At 48.2% G+C, this 22377-nt stretch overlaps 1 protein-coding gene across 1 annotated transcript in view; it reads right to left on the reverse strand.

Moving 5' to 3' along the window:
• Nucleotides 1-21130, reverse strand: part of DRC1 (dynein regulatory complex subunit 1) — a 32202-nt gene extending 11072 nt beyond the window's left edge. The window contains exons 1-8 of the mRNA XM_036335125.1: nt 20645-21130; nt 18515-18602; nt 14665-14777; nt 12320-12503; nt 11674-11811; nt 10650-10736; nt 9457-9579; nt 2100-2239 (exon numbers count right to left, since the gene is read on the reverse strand). Of these exons, the coding sequence (XP_036191018.1) occupies nt 2100-2239; nt 9457-9579; nt 10650-10736; nt 11674-11811; nt 12320-12503; nt 14665-14777; nt 18515-18602; nt 20645-20799 (1028 nt within the window). The 5' untranslated portion in view covers nt 20800-21130. The remainder of the gene's footprint in view (nt 1-2099; nt 2240-9456; nt 9580-10649; nt 10737-11673; nt 11812-12319; nt 12504-14664; nt 14778-18514; nt 18603-20644) is intronic.
• Between the last annotated feature and the right edge of the window lie 1247 nt (nt 21131-22377).

Raw genomic sequence — 22377 nt, forward strand, 5'->3', positions numbered from 1 at the left:
GATGAATAAGAGATACCCATCCAGTCGGAGACAAAGACAGACATTAATTAAGGGACGGTGTGAGAAATGCTATAGGAGACTCACACCAGTGCCAGGGGAGCCCAGCGGTGAGGCATCTGACTGCCCCTGGCCTGCAGGGGAGGGGACTGGCCACGGGTTCCAGCACAGGAACTGCTCTGAGGATGCCGGCCTGCCTGCCTGCCGCAGCTCCCCACCTCCCGGCTAACAGGAGCTCTGCGCATGGAAACTTGTCACATGAAATATGCATGGCAGGCACAGCTTTGAGACCCGGGACCGAGCTTCAGACTTCAAACTCCTGGAGAGGTGTCTTATGTCAGTGCCCCACTTACACAGGAGCCGAGAGCTCGAAGGCTGACAGAGTTGAAGTTGGAAAATTCTAAAAATAACGTTTTCCCTCTGAAGCATTGTTCTGAAATAATCAGAAGGTCCCTAAAACACCAACACTGATCATCCATATTTTCATCCTCAATAATAAGTGAAAATGAGTTAACTTGGTCTCTGATAAAAAAGAAGTATCTAATTCATTTTCTTTTTTGAAAATATATTCTTATTGATTTCAGAGAGGAAGGGAGAGGGAGGGATAGAAACATCAAATGATGACAGAGAATCATTGATGGGCTGCCTCCTGCACGCCCCACACTGGGGATCGAGCCCGAAACCCAGGGATGTGCCCTGACTGGGAACTGAACCATGATCTCCTACTTCATAGTCTCCACGCTCAACCACTGAGCCACACCGGCCGGGCTAATTCGTTTTCTTAACTATAGCATTCTGGGAGACCTTCCATATATAGGTGTCAAAAAAAATTTTTTTAGTCGCCATCCCAAAGTGTTTTTTCAACGTTATTTAGTAAAGGAGTTTCCTTGTGCCATCTGGTTACAGAAGTCAATGACACAAAGATAAACCCCAGTGGCACCCTGACTGTCTGAGCAAGGCAGCAGGAAAGGAGTGGACGGGAAGGGACGGCTGCAAGTCAGGTCCTCGGTGCCTGGCCGAAAACTAGGGGCGAAGGAGAGTGAGGAGGGGACTGGAAACCCGGGAGGGTCAGCAAGCTCGTTCCAGAAAGCGTATCCTAGAGATGACCGGGACTCTTTCAGGCAAAGCAAGGAGGTGAGGCTGGGATTAGGACTATGAAGTTGGTAGTCGTAACAAAGAAGTGATATTCAAAGCCACGAGACTGATGTTCAGGGCATTGAAATTAAAAAAAAAGGGGGGGGGGAGTGTCAGTGGGGGGTAAAATGCTTTCTAGAATAACTTATCAGGCAAGAAAAAGCAGAACCACCCCAGGAAACAAATTAGGAATAAACTGAGAAAGAAGGGAATATCTTTTAGCGTCATGCAAACCAGAGGAGAACATTTCCGAGATTCGGTGATTATCCAGCAATAACAGGACAAGGCCTGAGGGGAAGCCGTGGTGCTTGGCTAGAGTGGCATCATTGGCACCCTACAGAGGGAAGTTTCTGTCCGATGATGGGGTCACAGGTCAAATTATGAATGTTGGAGGAGGGCGGAGGGGCAAAGGGCGAGGAAAGGAACAAGGAAAAAGGAAGCAAGAAGAGAAAAAAGACAGTGTGCACCCCGCGAAGCAGCAGGGTCGGTGGGAAGGTTTTCAAGAGAAGGGAAACCGGGTACATTTGACGGCAGAGGGAAGAGCCAGCGGAGGTGGTGGTGGGGATGGTGCCGCTCGTGGTGCTGCCATGTGGATGGGGACCCACGCCCGGTGCTGCCATGTGGATGGGGAACCCACGCCCGGCCTCCGCACTCCCTCCCTCCCACCCTACCAAGCCCCTTCTCCCACTGAGCGAACGTTCAATCAAACATCCACCTTTCTGATCCCTCCCGCTTTGCCCCGGGACCTGTCACATCCCCGCATTCCCAGCTCACTTTTTGCTGTAAACTCTTTCCTAGGAGGAGGTGGGGGGAACCAGTTGAATGTATTATCTTTTCTAAAAATAAAAATCTCTTCTAACAAAGTCAGCTCTATTTTTTACAGTTTACACTCCTGCGAAAGGGCAGCGTTCGAGCCCACCCTCTTTGCAGCACGGAGGGCCCAGGAGCAGGGGGCCGAGCCAGCTCACCGGTTCATCTTCCTCTTCTGCTGGGACCTGATCATCGTGCTCTCTTCGTCTCTCTTCTTCAGCACCTGGAAGTTGTACTCTAGCTTCTCTTGGTTTAGCTGGTAAGTTGCTTTCATTTGCTGAAGCTGTTGCTCGAGAATCTAAAGTTAAAGTTTTTTAAAAAAAATAATACTCATTGGCCCCGGTATAATTTGTTACACCTGAGGGTCCCTGATGGCGCATTCTGGAGTCAGACCAGAGGACCCTTAAGGACACATGTCCCACCGGAACCCTTAGAAAATCTATCAGGAGAGGCAAGTTGAAGGCCAACCAGAAAAAAATACATAAATCATGCAACTACCAGCTATCCCTCTGGCGCGTTAGAGATCTGAGTCACCCCCTAGAAATACCGTAAAGGTTAATGTTACCATGAAAACCTGCAGTGTTCCCACTCTGACCTTCCCATTGGCAGGTTAGTGTTTAGCAGGCCATGTCCATTTTAAGGGAGGACAGGCACGCCATCCTTATTTTTGGGGTTTCCGTTAGCTGTATTCATGCATTCAGCAAATATAGGGTGTCCCCCAAAATGTATACACACACTTTGAATAATTATAAAAGCAGCGCTTATTAAAAATACATTTCATTTTCCAAATTGGGCTATCTGCCGTTAAAGTGTCCATTCATTTTTGGGGATACCCTGTATTGACTGAGTGCCTATATAGCAGCGGTTCTCAACCTGTGGGTCGCGACCCCTTTGGGGTCGAACGACCCTTTCACAGGGGTCACCTAAATACATCCTTCATATCAGATATTTACATTATGATTCATAACAGTAGCAAAATGACAGTTATGAAGTAGCAACAAAAATAATTTTATGGTTGGGGGTCACCACAACATGAGGAACTGTATTAAAGGGTCGCGGCATTAGGAAGGTTGAGAACCACTGCTCTATAGTATGTCAGGCACTTTACTCGGTGCTGCTGGGAGAACACAGATGAGAAAGGCACAGCCCTGCCCTGCCCAGGAGAGAGACAGATAGCAAGGGGCAGATAGGAGTTAAGAGAGGGGTGAGCGCAGGGCGGCATGGGGCCCGTGAGAGAGTACTTTCGAGGCCAGGGCAGGGACCCCTGAAAAGATGGCATCGGCATGCCTAACTGAGGCCTGGAGAGCGGGGAGGAGCTACTCTGGCGGAGTTACACCTGAGAGGAGAAAGTTCTGGAGAGGCCGCTCTGGGGAAACCCCGGGCACTTTAAGATTCAGGTCTGAGGCCGAGGACGGCCGGGAAGGAGGCTGACAGAGCAGCAGGGCCTGAGCAAGCAGGGACTGAACGCTGCATCCTGAAGGCAGCGCAGGGCCCCTGGCGATGTGAGGCAGGAGAGTGGAGTGGCCGGTCCAGGCAGGGTAGAAAGACCAGGCTGGCAGCCGGGGGGAGAAAGATGAGAGGGGGCAAGCTGGAGGCAGGGCAGACACGGCCAGGCTTGCTCATGCCCTTCCTGGGTGGAAAGGCAGGAAGCAGGATGCGCCTGAGTGTAGCCAGATCCCGATAAGCAGCGACAAGTCACAGGGCTCTTTCAACCGCCTCCCACCTCCCTCCGCCAGGGAAGCCGCAGAGGAAGTGATCCCAGCCGCCAGCACCGCCCCCGTGAGCCATCCTCAAGGAGGGCCTGGCCCGGAGACGAGGCAGAGGAGGACAAAGGTGCTGTGACACTTTGTCAGGGGTGAGTCATTTCCCGGTCCTGTGGGATCCCGGGATCCCCACCTCGTAACTGGAGGGATTAGTCAGCAATGCCCTACTCAGCTCTCCCCGAGATTTTCAACCTCCGCTCCGGGCCAAGGGTTTGAACGGCCCTTCAGAACGGCCCCTCCCCGTTCTTTAACAGGTGGTCAATGAAGAGCCACACTGGTCACCCGGATGGTAACCAACGTGCCTCTCCATTTCTCTGCTTGTTTAGCCAAATTTTTATTTACTTTTACTAGTCACACGGTTTTCTCGGTAACAACGTTTCCTGGCTGAGAGGCCAGTGTTTGCTCACTATGGAAAATATAGTAAGGAAGAAGAAGACGACCTAGGAGAAGGGGAGGAAAAACGACCCATAATTCACTTCCCAAAGGCAACGCTGTCAACATAGTGACATGTGTCCTTCCTGTGTCCTTCACATTTCATACCCTATTTTCCTCCCTTCATATTACAACAAGAACTGTCCATGTCATCAAGTTCTATTAACATCATTTTAATGGTGCATGCTCGTGTATAATAACGTACCCTATAGGAAGTATGTGTGGGATATTTACCATATATCATATTTTACCATGGCCCTACAATTGTACATCTATATTGTTTTGATCATTTTAAATATTAACATATTCTGGGAACAATTGGATAGGAAACCTTCGGGTTTTTTTTTTTTTTTCTTAAACTAGATTCTCAGAAGTGAAATTACTAGGTCAAAGGCTCTCAATACATGGCTTTCCAAAGGGCAATTTACGGCCGACACTCCCACTGGCCGTGTGCACACATGCCCCTTCCCCACGCCCTGTCAGCACCGAGGGTGGCACAGGGCAGGCCATGCGGCTCTGAGTGCAGGCCCGGCCCTTGGGCGGGGTGCTGGGGGTGGGGCAGGGAGCTGCCCGGAGCTGCGCCCCACTCTTCCCGAGCATGATGCAACTTCATTTGAAAACTTCTGACTGGAACAACATCCCTAAGGGCATGTGGAAGATGCTGACCATGCAGCCTCTGTTCAGGTGCCATGACCCTGGCCGGTCCCAGGCTGAGTGCTTCTCAGCCCTGTGCCCCTCTAGGGACGGCCAGGTATCTTCAGGGAAAGGGGCTCGGGGCAGCTCTTCCCGCAGAGCTGCCGTGATTAATGCTTCCATGCCCAGATGAAACCCGTCCTCCCGCTGCCAGGGCAACCAGCCCTGCACACAGGGGAGGGCACTGGTCTATGAGGTGGCACAGCACAAAGTCCAATAGGAAAGCTCCAGGTTGGATGGTGACGGCCGGAGAAAGCGGGGACATCCACGGAGAAGGAGGGTCTCCGGAGCTGCTCTGGGTTTGGAAGGACAATGAGTGGTCTTCCCTCTGCTCGTGGGGAGCCCTGGGCCCCGGAGCGCCTGGCTGGCTGCTCCGATGATGCCCAGGGACCTGCTCCTCGTAGCTTTGCAATAAGCCCTTATCACGTAGACGTCACTTCCCAGACTCCCCCAGACACAGGACAGTTTTAATATTATGACACAGTGACAGCGCGCGTTATAAACACAAGCTCTGTCCTGTGAACTTGTGTGTAACTTTCCTTCTTCAAGGCAGATTATTACGCAACAGTAGCTATTTCCTACATCAGACATCTTGGAAGGAAAAAATGTCATTGGTGTCACTCTTGGTTAGTTTTGTGAAAACACCACTAGCGTCTCACCCCCATGAACACAATTTACAAAACTCCGAACTAACGTAACTAGGTCACGTCTTTCCTTTGTGACCTGAAAGAACTTAAATCTGTGCTGATTTTCTAGGCAAATAGTAATACTAACCCGTCACGTGACGGCTTTGATTTGCATCGCTTTGCTTGTGCGTGCAGCTGAATATTTATTAGCGATTTTATTTCCTCTTGTGGGACACGTTTGCTCCTGCTCTTTGCTAGTTACGTTCTTAGAGGACTGGCGCCGGGCCCCTCTCCTTACTGTCTCTACTGGACCACAGGTCAGCCACTCCTTCACTCAGCTCTGTCCCAAGGCAGCCTGGGGGGGGGGGGGGTGCTTCAAGTTCACGACGTCATTTAGGAGTTACTGGCCGTGCTGTCGCTGAACTCACAGAACTGATCGCAGTCTGTGCCTCTTACAGTACAGAGTCTGCAGCCGGCGATGACAGGAATTGCACTGCTCACTGTTTGTTTGCAACACCCATGCTCACCTATTTCAGTACCGCTGACTCTATTGCTAATTATCTCAGGGTTTCGTCTCAACATACAGCCGTTCTTGATTGCCACACACTGAGTACAGTTTATGTTTTAAAATAATGATGCATTATGTTAAATGTCTTCACTTATTTTTCAATTATCCAAAGATATTTAGCAAAGTTGTACTTTATGTTGTGATTAATGTTCTGGTATTAAAAGTAACAGCCCGTAAAGTTGAACTAAACCATTTTACAAGTTTAAATGAGCACGTAAGGCCCTTAAAACACATACATACACACACACACACACACACACACACACACACACACACAATTTTACTTCCTGCATCAAGAACTAAGCTTTTCCGGCAGCTTTATGGGGGCGAAGGCGGGCGGGGGGCCTTGGGGGGGGGGGGTGGTGGCGGGCAGAGTGCACCATGTTTCTGGGCTTCTCTTTGCTCATCATAATGTGACCTGACTGGCAGTAAGCACTTGAAAAGTACACATTCTTGTTTTTTTCTTCTACTTCACCCATCAAACCAAACCCATGTGTATTGGAGCCTCTCTATGTTTGTAATTTGCACACACTCTGGTTCCATATTTCAGAACTGAAACAGCGCTACGAATTAGTTAGGAAGATCAAATGTGAAGTTGAGCTGCATGACGCATCTACTTGGCAAAGATCGATGCTACTTGACTTTAATGTCCAGTGAAGGTGCGGCTAAGAGGCACTATGACTAAGTCCAATTTACTAAAATATCATAAGCATTGCAATACGGGAAGTCTCTGTCTGATTATATTCTCCCATTAAAGGGATAATGCGGTACAGCGTACTCCTGGTTTCCATTCTAACACAGGAAAGATCCGTTTTGCAGGGAACTGCACACACTTTCCCACTCTGAGTATCGCCATCAGCCTGCCCCCCACATACCCACACTTCGCCATCAGTCCTTCCAGACACGGGGAGCCAGGACTGCCAGGTCTCCCAGGCTCGGTGCCCCTCTGTCCCTCACTTCCTTAGTCTTACCTCACCTCCACACCCCTATAATCTTCCCATGTACCAGAAGGTTTTGGTTTCGGTCAAGCATTTAAAAATTAAGAACACAAGGTCCCACTCCTACAACTCAATAGCAAACAATAAATTACCCAATTAGAAAGTGGCTGAAGGACCTAAACAGACATTTCTCCAAAGACATACAAATGGCCAACAGGTATACGAAAAGTGCTCAACATCACTGATCATCAGGGAAATTAAAAGCAAAACTACAATGAAATGCCTCCTTACACCTATTAGGATGACTATGATCAAAATAACAAAGAAAAACAAGTGTTGTCAAGGATGTGGAGAGAAGGGAACCCTGTACCCTGTTGGTAAGAATGTAAATGGGTGCAGCCACTATGGAAACAATATGAGGCTCCTTAAAAAATTAAAAATAGAATTATCTTTTTTTTTTTTTTTGGTTAATTCTCACTGAAGGATTTTTTTTCCCATTGATTTTAGAGAGAGTGGAAGGGAGTAGGGAAGGAGAGAGAGAGAGAGAGAGAGAGAGAGAGAGAGAGAGAGAGAGAGAGAGAGAGAGGCATTGATGTGAGAGAGCCATATCAATTGGCTGCCCTTGACTAGAATCAAACCCATGACCCTTCAGTTCACAATCCGATGCTCTAACCTAAACAGAATTATCATTTGACCCAGCAGTCCCAATTCTGGGTATGCATCCACAGGAACTAAAATCTGGATTTTGAAGAGATATCTGTATTTTGAACTAAATCTGGATTTTGAAGAGATATCTGTATTCCGTGTTCATTGCAGCATTATTCATAAGAGCCAAGATGTGAAAACAAACTAAATGTCCAGCAATTATCCGTTTCTAATGGATAAAGAAAACACGGCCTATACATACAATGGAATATTATTCAGCCTGAAAAAAGGAAGGAAATTCTGCCATATGCCACAATATGGATGGGCCTGGAGGATGCTATGCTAAGTGAAATAAACCAGACACAGAAAGATCTGCATGTGGGATCTAAAATAGTCCAACTCATAAAAGCAGAGAGTAGAATTTGCTACCAGGGCTGCCAGGGGCTGGGGGTGGGGGAAATGGGGAGGCATTGGTCAAAGGATACCAAGTTTTGGTCACACGGGATGAATAAGTTCCGGAGATTTATACTGTACAACAGGGGCCTGTGGTTAACAATTCCATATTGTAGACTTAAATTTTTGCTAAAAGGCTAGATCTTATATTAAGTGCTCTTACCACAAATGAAAAAACATAACAACAACAAAAGAACACGACGTTCCATTATTTCTCTGTCTGAGGTCAATGGGGTATAGTTTTGCCACATAAATTATCATATTACCAAGATAACTTCAGAAAGCTTAACAATAGCCATTTTCATTAAAAAGTGTAATGTATGCAGCCCACACAAATAGTACTGCTCTATTACAGACGCTATTGTTCTTTGTCAGTAACTCTCATTTCCATGGCATTAATCTGAGAAAGGCCAAGGAAAATTCTCCAGACTGGTAAAAATATTTGTAGTCTAATGGGGCTTTTTATTTCCCTTCTTCATGTAAAATGACAAGAGGTGTAAGAACTAAAATTCTACCAAAGGCTACGTGGAAAAACTGTCATCTAACATGCTGTCCTAGTGGAGACTGAAATGAATAGACCGAGCTTGAACAGTAAGATGAAATCGTATTGCACCTGCATGTAATTGCAGATGTACTCTTTAAAACTGGTGTTGAAACACAGGATCTAGGCTTGGAAAGAACTTTAGAAACGAGAAAGTCTAAGCTCCTTCCCACTGCAGGGACCCTCCCACTGAAGACAGACGGTCATTCCGCCTTTGAATCCTCTCCGAGATCTGGGACTCTGTTGGGAGGGCTAACTTTTCTACATCGGATAGTTCTGAGGGTGACTCAGAATCTGCCCTACAGCAACGTCCAACCGCCAGTCAGGGGGCTGTTTGGAATAATGGCAAAGATACAGGCCATCGAGCCAGAGAGAATGGGGTTCAAGTCCTGGGGATACCATTTACCTGATAAGGACCTTGTCTCCGAGCCTCCGTGTTTGGGCATCGAAGATGCTGTTAGTGATTCTGCCTTTCCTATTAATGTAAGGATTAGAGAAACTGCCTACACGGCCTGGAATATGGAAGACATTCATTAGATGGCCACTGGCCTAGTTTCGGCCCTGGGACACAGCTAACGTTTCCCTCTGCTCGGCTAAAATGCACAATTCTCTCGATGCTTCCCCGTGGCTCATGCTTTCCAGACCCCTTTAGGCATCTGGCGGTTCTCCCCTAGTTTACTGAAGAGAGCATGTCTTCACGTGGATCTTGCACGTGAGTGCCTTCAGAGATGGCCATGCCAAAGAAAGCAGGTCAGCAACAAGTACCTGCTCAATGGGCCACTCGGCAATGTTACTGGCAGACGAGGATGAGGGCTCCCAGGCTCTCCGCCTGCTCTGGCCGAGGCCTGCGTGGTACCTGCACGTCCTGCTCCAGCTTGATCTTAATCATGTTGTACTCCTCGGAGTCCCAGATCCTCTGCTTGCTCAGCTGCTTCTCATAGTCCTCGACCTTCTTGAGGCGGTTCATGAGATACTCCAGCTGAAGGCAGGGGAAGACGAGGGGGAGTCAGGCCCCGTCCCTGTCCCGGCTCAGTCCGTCAGGGGCCTGACGAGTGTGGCACAGGGCATGTCTGCAAGTGTCAGGACTCCCGAGGGATCTGTTGGCGCTCAGAAGCCCCTGTGCCAGTGATGGCAAACCTATGACACGCGTTTCAGAGGTGACACGCGAACTCATTTTTTTGGTTGATTTTTCTGTGTTAAATGGCATTTAAATACATAAAATAAATAACAAAAATATAATTCTTTGTTTTACTATGGTTGCAAAGATCAAAAAATCTCTATCTGTGACACGGCACCAGAGTTACGTTAGGGTTTTTCAAAATGCTGACACGCCGAGCTCAAAAGGTTCCCATCACTGCCCTATGCCCAAGGCTTTGAATTGCTCAATGGGGCCCTTACTCCGGAAATTCCAAGAGGAATGCTCCAGGAGGACGCTAAGCACACGGGGATATCAAGTGCAGTGGAGGGAGCAGTCAGCCACCTTGTCATAACTCCTGTGCGGTGCCAGGGGGTACGAGACTTATCGGGGCGACCACCTCACAAGGTATATAAATGTCTAATCACGGTGTTGTGCACCTGAGACTAATATCATATTGTGTGTCAACTGTAACTGAAAAATAAATGGGGCGGGCGGGGATCAGTTAAGCACAGACCCTGCAGTCAGATGTTTGTATTTCTTACAAAAGAGGAAAAGGATCCAGTGAACCTTGGTCAAGTTGTTTCTTTGTGCCTTACAATTCTGAAATAAAGTGATGGCCCCGCACCCTTGAATATGTGTCTTAAAACACTTTCTTGGGCCACAAAAATATCCCTGGCTGAGAGAGATGCCCAGGAAACAAGGGAGAGAGAAAGTGACAGGACCGTGGAAACCACAGCGACCAGGGATAAGGGCCGCCGGCAGGGCCACACCGATGAACGAAGAGCAGCACTGCCCGTCCGCCATGGCCACCCTCCCCAGGCTACACCGGGCCAGCTATCCCATCACAGAAGACATCGCCCAGCCCACACGGACCACCCGTGACACCCCCATCCCTCCCCGCCCCCACCGACCTCTTTGGCGTTGTGAGCCTGCAGCGCCCGCTCCCATTTCTTCTTGTTACTGGACAGGAGCTCCTGCCGCTCCACCTCAAATGCTTTCTGCGGCCGAGAAGGAAAAGGGCTCTTGCGTCCGCTCGGCGTAGGCAGGTCCCACGGTATCCAAGAGCCCACACCAACCACACACAGATCCAAGGCAGACACGCCGAGGTTCGCGGGGCCAAAGGACTGCCGAAGGAGCTGCGTGGAAATTCGTGTTATAAAGCGCGTCCTTCACACAAGTCTAGGGAGGAAATGTGCCAACCGCCCTGTGGCTGACCCAGTCTCCGAGGCAGGGAGCTGGAGGGGGGCCAATGCCCCTGTTGGCAGTCGCAGGGCAAACCCTGGCCTCTGATGCACCCATGCCTAGGGTTGGTGCGTGCTGTGGTTGGGGTTCCCGTGAAGCCACGGCAGCCCGGAGCTCACGAGGAGACCTGGGCCGCAGAAATGAGTCTATAACAATACAAAGAGAGAGGGGCCCCTCCTCCTGGCTCCCTTTCACTTTGGGAAGATCTAAGTCCCCGTTTCAATTTAATGTTTCACTCAAAGTACTGATTCCTGAGTCCTGTTTGGCATTCATTCCCCTTTCCCATCCCTCATCCCTGACTATCATAAACAAATCAGATCAATAGCGGTTATGCAACACTGTGCCCCCTCCTCCACTGCTCTCACCCTTACCCAGTTTCACATTCTTTCAAAGCCCTTATCACCACCTGCCAAGTTATTTGCTTAGCAATGTGTCTGCTTGCTGTCTAGCTGTCCCCTACAGGGCACAGGTTTCGTCCAGGACCTTGTTCTGTCCATGGCTGTATCCAGCCCCTGGCACCGTGCCTGGCAACAGCAGATGCTTGATGAATATTTGTTAGATGAGTAAATAAGCCCACAAAAGCCCAGGGCAGAGACAGGAAGCGGAGGACCAAGACCCCTGGGCCCCTCCTTAGGTGGTGAGGACAGAACAGCCCTCCTCCCCGGGCAGAAAGCGGGCCTTGCACCCCGTCACCTCGATGTGGTTGAGCTCCTGGCGGAAGGTCTTCATCACAGTCTTCACTTGCTCCTCCATCCGCTCCAGGAGCACGCAGATGTCTTCCGACTGCTTCTTCAAGTCCTTCACGTACTGGTCATCCTTTATTTTTAACTCCTAAAAAAGACAGTCCAAGGCTGGCCGCAAACAGAGACCCCTCTCCTCAGCATCTGTGATCACTCGGAATCACAGCTGCACAAGGAGAAGGTGACTTCGGGGGTGCTGCAGGCGGGTGGGCGGGCTCGGCGCAGGGCCCAGCTCTGAAGGGGCCGCCCAGGATCAAAGCCTCCATTCCTGCTGAGGCAACGTCCCTGCAACGTCCCCGAAAGCCCAGGTGTGCCCGCTGAGCCACTGGTGTCCAGGCTCCACCGTGGGAACATACCATTGCAGACTAAGTTCCACCCCTTAACTACACACACACAGGTTTCTGTTGGGAAGCCAATCGCTCTAGAATGACTACCCAGCTTTTCCTTCTGGCTAAGGTGGCTCGCCTGAGCTGTGCGGCGTCCTGAGGCCTGAGGTCAGGCCTCCACATTTTTTCATTCAAGAGAAGCAAACCAATCACCCAGTTATACGCCCCCAGCCGACCCCACCTGGCCGGCACTGGGTGACCCGGGCCTCTTGCCTGCTGTAACTCGCTGATGAGCTTGTTCTTATCTTCTATCAGCCCCGCACAGTGCACCTGCTGGGAGTTGAGCATTTCCCACAGTTCCTGGGGAATTTTCTTGTGTATGCTCTCCTCCCACTTGGCGGTGATGTCATCAAATTTGTCCTGGCTGGTCTTGACTTCGTTCTCCAGTTTTTCAAGCCTGCAAACACAAACACCGCAGGCCATGCCAGCTCAGCTTCCGATGCTGCCTTCCCACAGCGCAGGCAGGTCCTCCAGACTCTATAAAATAGGGCCGGGTACCAAGCACCAGCTCCTGATACACCCACCCAAGACCAAACCGGGCTCTGAGAAATCTTTTCGTTTAATGCTTGACTATAAGTGACCGAGACCAAATAAACAAAGTGACACATAACAAAAACAGATCAACAGTAAAGCCAAACACACGCACATACGGATCAGGAGTCAGTTGGTCACCTACGTATGAGGAAGAAGATGGTGGCACACAGTAGTTCAGTACTTGGTTCCTGGAGTTCCATGCCTTGTGTCCAAGCCCTGGCTCTGCTGCTAACTGACGCTCAACTTTAGACAAGTTACTTGAGCTCGGCAAGCCCCATTTTCCTCGTCCATAAAATGGACAGGATGACCGTGTCCACCTTCACATGTGTCGTCAGGATCAATTAAGGTGATGCTCAGCACAGTAGTCACTTAACAAATGCTACTCATATGGTAACTGTCCTTATCAACAGTGGCCTCAAGTGCCTGACCGTTCCTCTCCCAAACCACCAGCAAATGTCCAGCGGAATGTACAAACAGGGGAACTCCATGTTAGCAACAGAAACCAGGGATGGTCTTTCCAGAAATTCCAAAGAAACTATGGGATGGATTATACTGAGGATGGGCCTGGACTGAAGGAAGGCCTCAGGGCTGAGATGTGAGGCCCCTTCTGAGAACGGGCTCTAGAGCAGCGGTCGCCAACCTCTCAGACCTCACGGACCACCAGTGGGCCGCAGACCACCGGTGGGCAGCCGCTGGTCTAGAGCATATGCCAGGGATTCAGTCCCTCCTCTAACAGACTGCATGTCTGTGAGACCATCTCCAAACAAGTGTGCAAACCCCCTGAAGGGCAGAAATCACAACTCAGTCATCTTGTGATCCCCTTTCTTCTCCCCACCTTCCAAGCGAGGACACTTGGTAAAGCTAAGCACACACACACACACATATGGACCCAACTGAATTTCTTCCTCAAAAACTGAGAATCAGCCATCGGGTCATCTTTCTAAAACCCACATTTCTCTTGTAACGCTGCCACTTAAACGCTTCCATTTCTCCTCAGCGGCTGCAGGACGAAACCTAACCCGTCAGTCTGGCACTTGGGGCCTTTCCCAAGCTGACTGCTGGGGATCAGCCAGTGCCGTTCCTGGCACAGCCCGTGACAGTCAGTGGGACGTTTCAAGGATAAAATCACGGATTGTATTATTATAATAAAGGTGGTAAAGTTGCCACTGGGGGAACTACTTATGCTGAACAACTAAATCCGTTGTTGTTAAAATCACACTGTGTGTGAATCCGCCGCGATGGGCGAACACGGTGGTTGCTCTTCTCATCGAACTACAGGTTGCTGGGCATTGAGACCTGGGAAGATGGGTGTGCACGGAAGCCTTCCTGCCGAGGACTGGAGCTGAAGGTCTGCCTGAGTTGCCGAGATCCCTCTGACCCCCTGTGCTTCAAACGTGGAGTCTTTGCTGTTCTTTAACACCTGCTACAGTGTCCACGACACTGAGATGTTCCTGGGTCTGGTCATTCTCACGGTCAGCCCACCTGACCTTCTTAGCCTCATCACTCTTCGTCCCCCAACCCCCCGCCATTCGTCCTTCGCTATCATGCCGTTCCCAAGCATGTCATGTGACCTGTGCCTCTGCACAAGCTGTTCCCTCGGCCTCAGTGCCCACTCCTCACTTCCCACTCATCCCGTACAGCCCCACCCAGGTGTCACTTTGCCTGGAGAGCTTCCTCTACCGTCTCCCCAGAGAGAATCAGAAGCCTCCTCATCTGCGTTTCCACGACTCTTTACACTTAACCTTCACTTTGCCACAAATCGCGGTTGGGTGTTCCCATGTCTATGCGGACTAGACATCAAGACCAGAGGCCGTGTTCACTCCTTTTCGTATCCGCACAGCTTGGCGCGTCACCAGGAACGTGTGACTTGAGAAAGGGAGGAGGAAGGGGGAAGCCAGAGGGAGGGAAGAGGATTTTACTAGACTGAGTGTGACAAAGCCGCTTTCCAGCAACTGGGGAGAACTTGGGGACCCACAAAGGAGACACCTCCACCTCCGCCAGGCTCCCGAGCAGGGGCTCCTCACCTCTGACGCTTCAGCTCCTCCTCCTCCACCCTCCGGTGGGTCTCTCTGATGTCCGTAGCCACCTGGATATTTGTCACCAACTCGGTGCCGTAGAGCAGCAGTTTAGCCAATTTCTGAAAACAAAGAACTTATAACGTTAGCACACTGTATAAAGAACTTATGTACTTATAAAATGTATAAGACTTTATAAGGAATTCATACGTTTATAACTTTATAACTTTAAAATAATTTATAAAATTAGAAACATTTTGCACAACTGTTGGTAACTCTTCTAGCCACCCAAACTGGAATCCAAAGCCACCTTAAGACTTTTCTTTTTGTTTTTCTCCTTTTCTTTTATTTAAATTCTTTTAAAAAAAATTTTTTTAATTTTACATTTTTTTTGCCTTAAGACTTTTAATAACACCATCTATGTAGCAGCCCATTTCCATCATGACATTCGTGCTGTGATGTTACAGCTTACAAACCATAGCACTCTGCACTTCTGGATGTGCTTTAACTCATCCTCAGAGCAGCACACGGCATGCGCTCTAGGTACATATGCTTTCCCCGGGAGACCTCCAAGTGACTACACTGCCTGCATCCTTTCTAAGACTCTCAGTTGGGGAGGCGAGGCAGGCAATAACAGTTGTTCTCCCAAGTCCATTTTCCCCTCTTCTTTTAATAATCAAATACCCAAATTTCAGCTGGGCATTTGATCTCCTAAAATAGACACATCTCCCAAACTCCCTTGCAGGCAGAACGGCCTGATCAATAGCACATAAGCAGAACAGATATGTGCCGCATTTGAATTGTGCCTTGAAGGGAAAGCGTGCACCTTCTGCAGGCCCTGCTCCCCCTCCTCCCAGGCTGGAGTGTGGCGCTAAAGTAGGATATGCTGAGCACATGAAGGGCAGAAGGAGGTGAGGGCCCGACCTTGAGGAGCCCAATTTCAGCCCCGGACTATCACGTGCGGCAGAAAAATAAGCCTCCACCTCATTTAAGCTAATGTTATGTGGGGTCTTTTGTTACAGGGGCCCTAATACAGGAGAGAACTGTAGCTGGCTGCACTACCCTCTCCCTCAATGGGCTCAGGAACTTTGCATTTGGTACCGCCCCTTCTAATCCCTTTTTGTCAATTTCACACTCAGTATCTTCATTCCTGGCATTTTTGTGATGTCATAATGTCACCACAAAGTTCAGGTATCCTTATGTTATGCCTAAGGTTTTCCAAGCCTGTTTTGGAACTTAAAAATTCTCTAACTCTCAAATCATTTTGGAACCTGGAACCTATAAATATCTTTACCTCAAGAAGTCATTGAAATGATCAGAGACTCTATTTCATCTTGCTAGTCTATAGGAATTTTGAAATGCAGTTTAAATAAATATAAAACCTTAAACCCAGATATCTTGGGTACTGCTGACTTTTTTAAATGCCTGCAGCTTTATCGCTTGTACCAACATGGTTTTACGTGCATAAGGAAGTAATTTTGAGCAATTACTGTAGTTCAGTGCAATTTCCTATTTTCTACTCAGACAATGCAAACATCAGAAATTTCCAAATCAAGTATTCAAGTCACAAAGTAAAACTGAAAATGTTAGTCACCAACAGACCAACAAACACCTAACATTTTTGAGACCCAGGAGAAGAATTTAAATGGAGGTCCACATACCATATATCTAAATATTTAGAAATTATAATTCAGTGTCATAAGCAGTTCATAAAATATGCTCTGTCCTCCTACCTCAACACCTTCATAACAATTTAGAAGTTCCACCCAGAACTTGGTGGCTAGGGGAGAGCCAGTCTCTGGCCCCCCAGCCTAGAGTCCACCCCATTCTCTCCCCACCCCACCTCTGTCCTACACCACTCAAGGCTTCACATGCAGGCATATGGAGTTCCCAGACCATATCCAAGCTCCATCTAGAACCCTTGTCATCCATCAGGCCTAAAGGTTGCACAACAGTGGCCTCGTCTGCCCTGAGCAGGACAGACCCTGGGAAAAGTCTCGTGCAGGCCGTGAAAGCAGGCCCAGAACCCTGTGGGCAGGGAATGTGTGGCTCTGTGGCACAGAGAGTGACCTGAAGGGGGAACTTGGGCTCTGAATGAACCTGAGGCAAGTCCACTTGCGGGGGTGCACCCAGAGGGAAGCCAGAGCAAGACACAGGAGCCTCCTCATCACCACGTCTCTCTAACAGGCTGAAGGGCCTGTCTGGAGCAACAAGGCCAGAGAAAGAAATAAAAGGTGTGAATATTTTTTACATTTTCATTGAATTTATTGGGGTGACATTAATTCATAAAATGATATAGGTTTCAGGTGTCCCATTGAAAGTTATAAATATTAAACAGGAAGAGATAAACACTCATTTTCAGATGATAGGATTATATAGGTAAAGCATAACCTTCCCTGACCAGGCCAGTGTAGTGAGCAATTTCCCATATCTCATTTCCTACAGTATCACTGTCCATGCAGTTATTGTCACAATTAATTAAATGTGGCACTTTGCTAGGTCTGGCTTGCTGTTTTGAACTGGCGTTTCTATTTCTCCAGCAATAAAAAACGACTTGTTCCAAGTCCTTTATTAAATATCCCAGGAGCCCTGCCATTACCATGGGAGAGCAGTTGATGATTTTCTTTTTAGTGTTTACTGAGTACAGGCCATGCACTACTACACAAGTAAAGAGGCTCTGACTCTCACAGAGCTTACAATTTTTAAAATATATTTGTATTGATTTCAGAGAGAAAGGGAGAGGGAGAGAGAGACATCCATGATGAGAGAGAATCATTGATCGGCTGCCTCCTGCACATCCCACACTGGGGATCGAGCCTACAATCCAGGCATGTGCCCTGACCGGGAATCGAATTGTGACCTCCTGGTTCATAGGTAGCAGCTCAACCACTGAGCCACGCCAGCTGGGCCAGAGCTTACAATTTCATTGGGGACACTGCATGCACACACATTTGAAAAGTCATACAGGGCAGAAAGCTATCCAAAATGAAATGAATTAAAGGAGGTCAGCCTGGCTTGCAGAGGAACTCCTAGAAGGGCTGGGACTTGGATGGTCTGAAAGTCTGGGAAGGTACCCTGGAGACAGGAGGGGAGAAAAGGGAGAGGAGAAGAGGGGAGAAGAGGAGAGGGGAGGAGCCTGGCATTCCAGATGGTCAAAGGCACAGAGCGGAAAGAACAAAGCCACTGGAGGTAAGCAAGTGGGTCGGCCTCGCCAAGTGGAAGGCCCAATTAGGTAACAACGGGAGAGAAGATCGCAAAGTGAAGATGGGAACAGACTACACAAGCTCTTGAGTGCCAGTTTAGATCATTTGGACTTTATCCAATGTGTAGTGAATGCCATTAAAGGTGTATGAGCCAAGAAGAGGCAGCATCAACACAAGAAACTTTCATATGAAAGCTCACTCCTGGCGAGCTCCCCAATGGGAAAGATTCAAATTCAGTTCTGCCTAGAGACAGGAAACAGGATCTCTATTGAGATTTCATCCCTACCGAGTTTCTTCTAAATACAAAGACTGCTCTAGCCGGTTTGGCTCAGTGGATAGAGCGTCGGCCGGCGGACGAAAGGGTCCCGGGTTCGATTCCGGTGAAGGGTACGTACCTCGATTGCAGGCTCCTCCCCGGCCTGGGCTCTGGTCAGGGCACATGCAGGAGGCAACCAATCCATGCCTCTCTCTCACACTGATGTTTCTATCTATCTTTCCCTCTCTCTTCCACTCTCTCTGAAAATCAGTGGAAAAATATCCTCGGGTGAGGATTAAAAAATAAATAAATAAAATAACGAACTACAGAAAACGTGACATCACACCCAGCCATCTAGCCTCCCAGAGCTGTCAGGACCCATTCGCTGCCCAGTCCATACCAGTCTGCTTTCTTCTTTCTGCTTATAGCTCTTGCTTTGATCTTCCTCACTCTCCTTCTTCCCATCTAAATATTCTCCGAGCGCTTCCCTGTGGTGGAAAAGAACCGAGAAACTGAAGTTATTTCTAGTACTTAAGTTCTATGTGCAAAGGTTCCATGGGAATTCACACGACACACAAAAATACTTTCCATATGGTTAATAATTTAGATATTAAAAAACATAATCCTAAAACACTATAAGTAAATTTATATAAAGGGGAGAGAATAAGGCCAAAGTTCGAAAAAAGGTTGAAAGATTTTACTTCCGAAAATGTTTTAATTTTATCCTTGAAAGTCAAAGGATAAACTGGTAAAAGATATTTGAAAAAAACTTTCCTCTCTATAAAATAGGAAAGCCTCCTTCAAATCAATATTTTAAAAAAAGACAATATACCAAATAGAAAAATTGGCAAAAAATGTGAATAGGCAATTCACAAAAGAAATACAAATGGCCAATAGACATTAAAAAATATGTTCCACTTCACATATAAGCAGAGAAATGAAGTTGAAAACCCTGTGAGGTATCGTTACTCTCCTATCAGACTAGAAAGGTTTAAAAGGTTGACAATAATACCTGCTCATACTCACAGGGCAATGTTAATTCTCCTGATCCCTTTGAAAATATAGTCTGAATAAGCCAGAACCACCCAGATATCCCACAGAACATCACAGTGGTTTGTCACACCAGGGTTGGCAAACTAGGGCCTATGGAACAAATCTAACCCACCTGTTTTTGTATGGCTCACAAGTGAAGAATAATTTTTACATGTTTAAGAGTGTTGGGTTTTTTTTAAGATGAGGGTGCATAGGCAGACCACAGTAAAACCATTCTGTGCGGTACTGTAATGGTGGATACTTGTCTTTATATAGTTGTCAAAATCCACAGAACACCAAGAGTGAATCACAATGTAAAGTATGGACTTTGGCTGACAATGACACGTCCATGAGGTTCATCAGCTGTAATGAAGGTACCACTCTGGCGGGGGATGTGATAGTGGGAGAGGTGATGCATGTGTGGGGGCAGAAGGTATGTGAGAATACTCTGTACTTTCCAGTTGATTTTTCTGTAAACCTAAAACTGCTCTAAAAGAAACGAAGCTTATTAATCTAGGGGGGGAAATCGAATATAATGGAAATTTTGGGACACAAACATGAGATTCACATTTCAGTGCCCAGTAACTAAAGTTTTGTTGGAACGCAGCCACACGACTTTGGGCCACTTGTGTCCAATGGGCAGCAGACAAGAAGGGAAGTCATCATCTTAGGGGGGCAGCTGACCCTGACCAGCAGGACAAGGTATGATGCTGTTACATGGGGAGGGTAACAGCAATTCAGGGAATGCAGGTGCCTCTTCTTCTACCCTCTCTGACAGTCCACTGTGTCTGTGGGTGGATCGGTGTGGCAACCTGGCGTGAAAGGAATAAGGCTGTCAGTCTCAGATGCTTCAGGAATGAGCGTGGGTCACACAAGCAGTTAAGGCGCTGAGGCCAGCAGAAGTGGTGGCTGAGGTCCACTGGATTGATACTTGGGGAAGCAGGCAGGCTGGGAGGGAAGGGGAGACAGACCTCGAAGGGCAGGTCCTGGATCGCCCGCATTTCAGTGTATTGCCCACAGTGCCGGCTGCACCCGGCTCCCAGTGAAAGCATTGAAAGGATTGCTATTTCTGTTTTTAACTTTATAGTGTGTTCAATGTTTTAATATCCCATACTTTGCTTATACTTTCTGGAATGAAAGTTTTCTATCAAGAAACAAGGCCCTCTGCCCTGGCCAGGGTGGTTAAAGCTCAGTTGGTGAAAGCATGTTCAGATATGCCAAGGTTGCCGGTTTGACCCCTGGTCAAGACACAAACAAAAATCCATCAATGAATGCATGAATAGTTGGAACAAGAGATGATGTTCTCCCTCCCTTCCTCTAATATAAATAAATACATTTTTTGAAAAAAAATTTAAAGGCCCTCTCACCCTTGGGGCACTCCGGCCCCTCACTGCAGGGGGCTCCTGCCCTGGCAGCACCCCACTCCTAGCCCCGCCCCCCCGCATTGACCCCGTAACACCCGAGGCGCTTTGCCACGGCCAGACCAGCCCCTGCTCACCGTCTCCGGGCTTCCAGGCGCGCCGCGATGCGGAGGCGCCGGGCCTGGATCCGCTCCTGAGGATTATCGGAATTGATCGAGGGTCCGAGGACCTGAGTGGCTAAGTGTTCCTCCTCCTTATCCTCCAGGATCCCCAGGGGGACCGGCGGATTCATGGCGGGTGCCTCCCCCAGGCAGCTCGGCGGGGACCAACGCTGGACCGCTGCCGGTTGCTAACAACAAGTCGTTGCCAAGGTAAAGCCGTCTTCCGACCCGCCGCTGGAGATTGCGTGCGCAGCTCAGGTCCCGCCCACCGCCATTCAGGCCGGGCGTCCCAGCTTTGGGCTTTTTATTTCTCTCTACAAAGGACCTGTCATATTAGCACAGATTGGGAGACTGAAGAGCTGGACCAAGTTGTGGCTCATGCTTACTGACCCCCGTGACTCATTCATCATCAAATGGCTATTCCTCAAAATCATATTCATCAAATAATATTGAGCACCTGATGGGCATGGTCCTTTCCTCATAGAAGCTACCTTATGGTAGGTCCACTCTGAGCTTATTGCCTCACTGGAAAGTTCGAACTGATGTATATTGCGTCCATTTATTCACTTTTGAGCTCCTACATTGTGCATGGGCCCCTCCGCTCCTCCTCTAGAATGCGAAACCCCATCCTATCAATAAAGTTTTACCCAACAAGGATTATTGTCTTCTGTAGCCGTTTTCAGTAGGGCTAAAACCTGGGGCAATCCCACCAGCGCCACCTTACAGAAAGAGAAGGGGGCGGGGGGCAGAGGGAAATGGTACCAAGGGGAGAGGAACAAGTTACGGGTACAGAACAGACTTAAACTCTCAAGGAAGCACTGTCCCCTGAAAAAGCACAATTTCCTCGCTGGTTTTTGACTCAATGTCAACCAAATAGCATTCTTATTGGGAATTAAAACGCTTTTTAAAAGCTGTTTAACATTTGACAGGGACTCAATCCACTGGCCTGTGGGAAACTCCGGAAGGGGCCTGTAGTGAGAAAAGGCAGGTCCTAGTCCTAGACCCGCCCTGCACCCTCGGATAAGTCACAAGTACTTGAGGATCATTTTCTCACCTGTCATACGGTACTGACTACTCAACCCAGAGGCAATTATGACAAGGCCAACGCAGACAAGCTCTTTTGATGTACAAGTGGCTATAATGAACTCAGGGGCCCATATGGGTATCACTTTCCACAGACTCAACAGTTCGAGTCCTTTGGGCATGGCATCCGCATCCCTGGGTAAGTTTTGGGTGATAAAGATTAGGCAGGCTTCCTCTGCTATGCCACAGGCTGGCCATCTACCTCAGTTTATAATCTTTGTGCATAAAAAGAATGATATGCTGATTACATTTCAATATACTAAGTCAAGTCCCACACTTAATTTTATATCCATAAGGTACACCAAGACCCCTTAATTGGGGTTTGGGGGTTCATCAAACATTTATGTAATTTTTTGGTTTACTCCTATCTCCTCTTAATGTTTTGCTATAAAACAATGAGTGATGACTAAGACAAGTGGCCAGACATTCATTTCCTCCCCACTGCTCCCTCCCATTTTGCACCCACCAGGGAAAAAACAAAGATGACAGTCTGAAAACGGAAAGGATTTAAAAATTATTTACTCTTTACTTTTATTACAATAAATATTTATCAATAATGGAATCTAACAATTTTAAATTAAAACCTACTGCATTACTTTTGGGTTTCACAGCAGCAGAAATAAACA

Source organism: Myotis myotis, unplaced genomic scaffold (genome assembly GCF_014108235.1).
Source record: "Myotis myotis isolate mMyoMyo1 unplaced genomic scaffold, mMyoMyo1.p scaffold_m19_p_14, whole genome shotgun sequence".
Taxonomy (NCBI): domain Eukaryota; kingdom Metazoa; phylum Chordata; class Mammalia; order Chiroptera; family Vespertilionidae; genus Myotis; species Myotis myotis.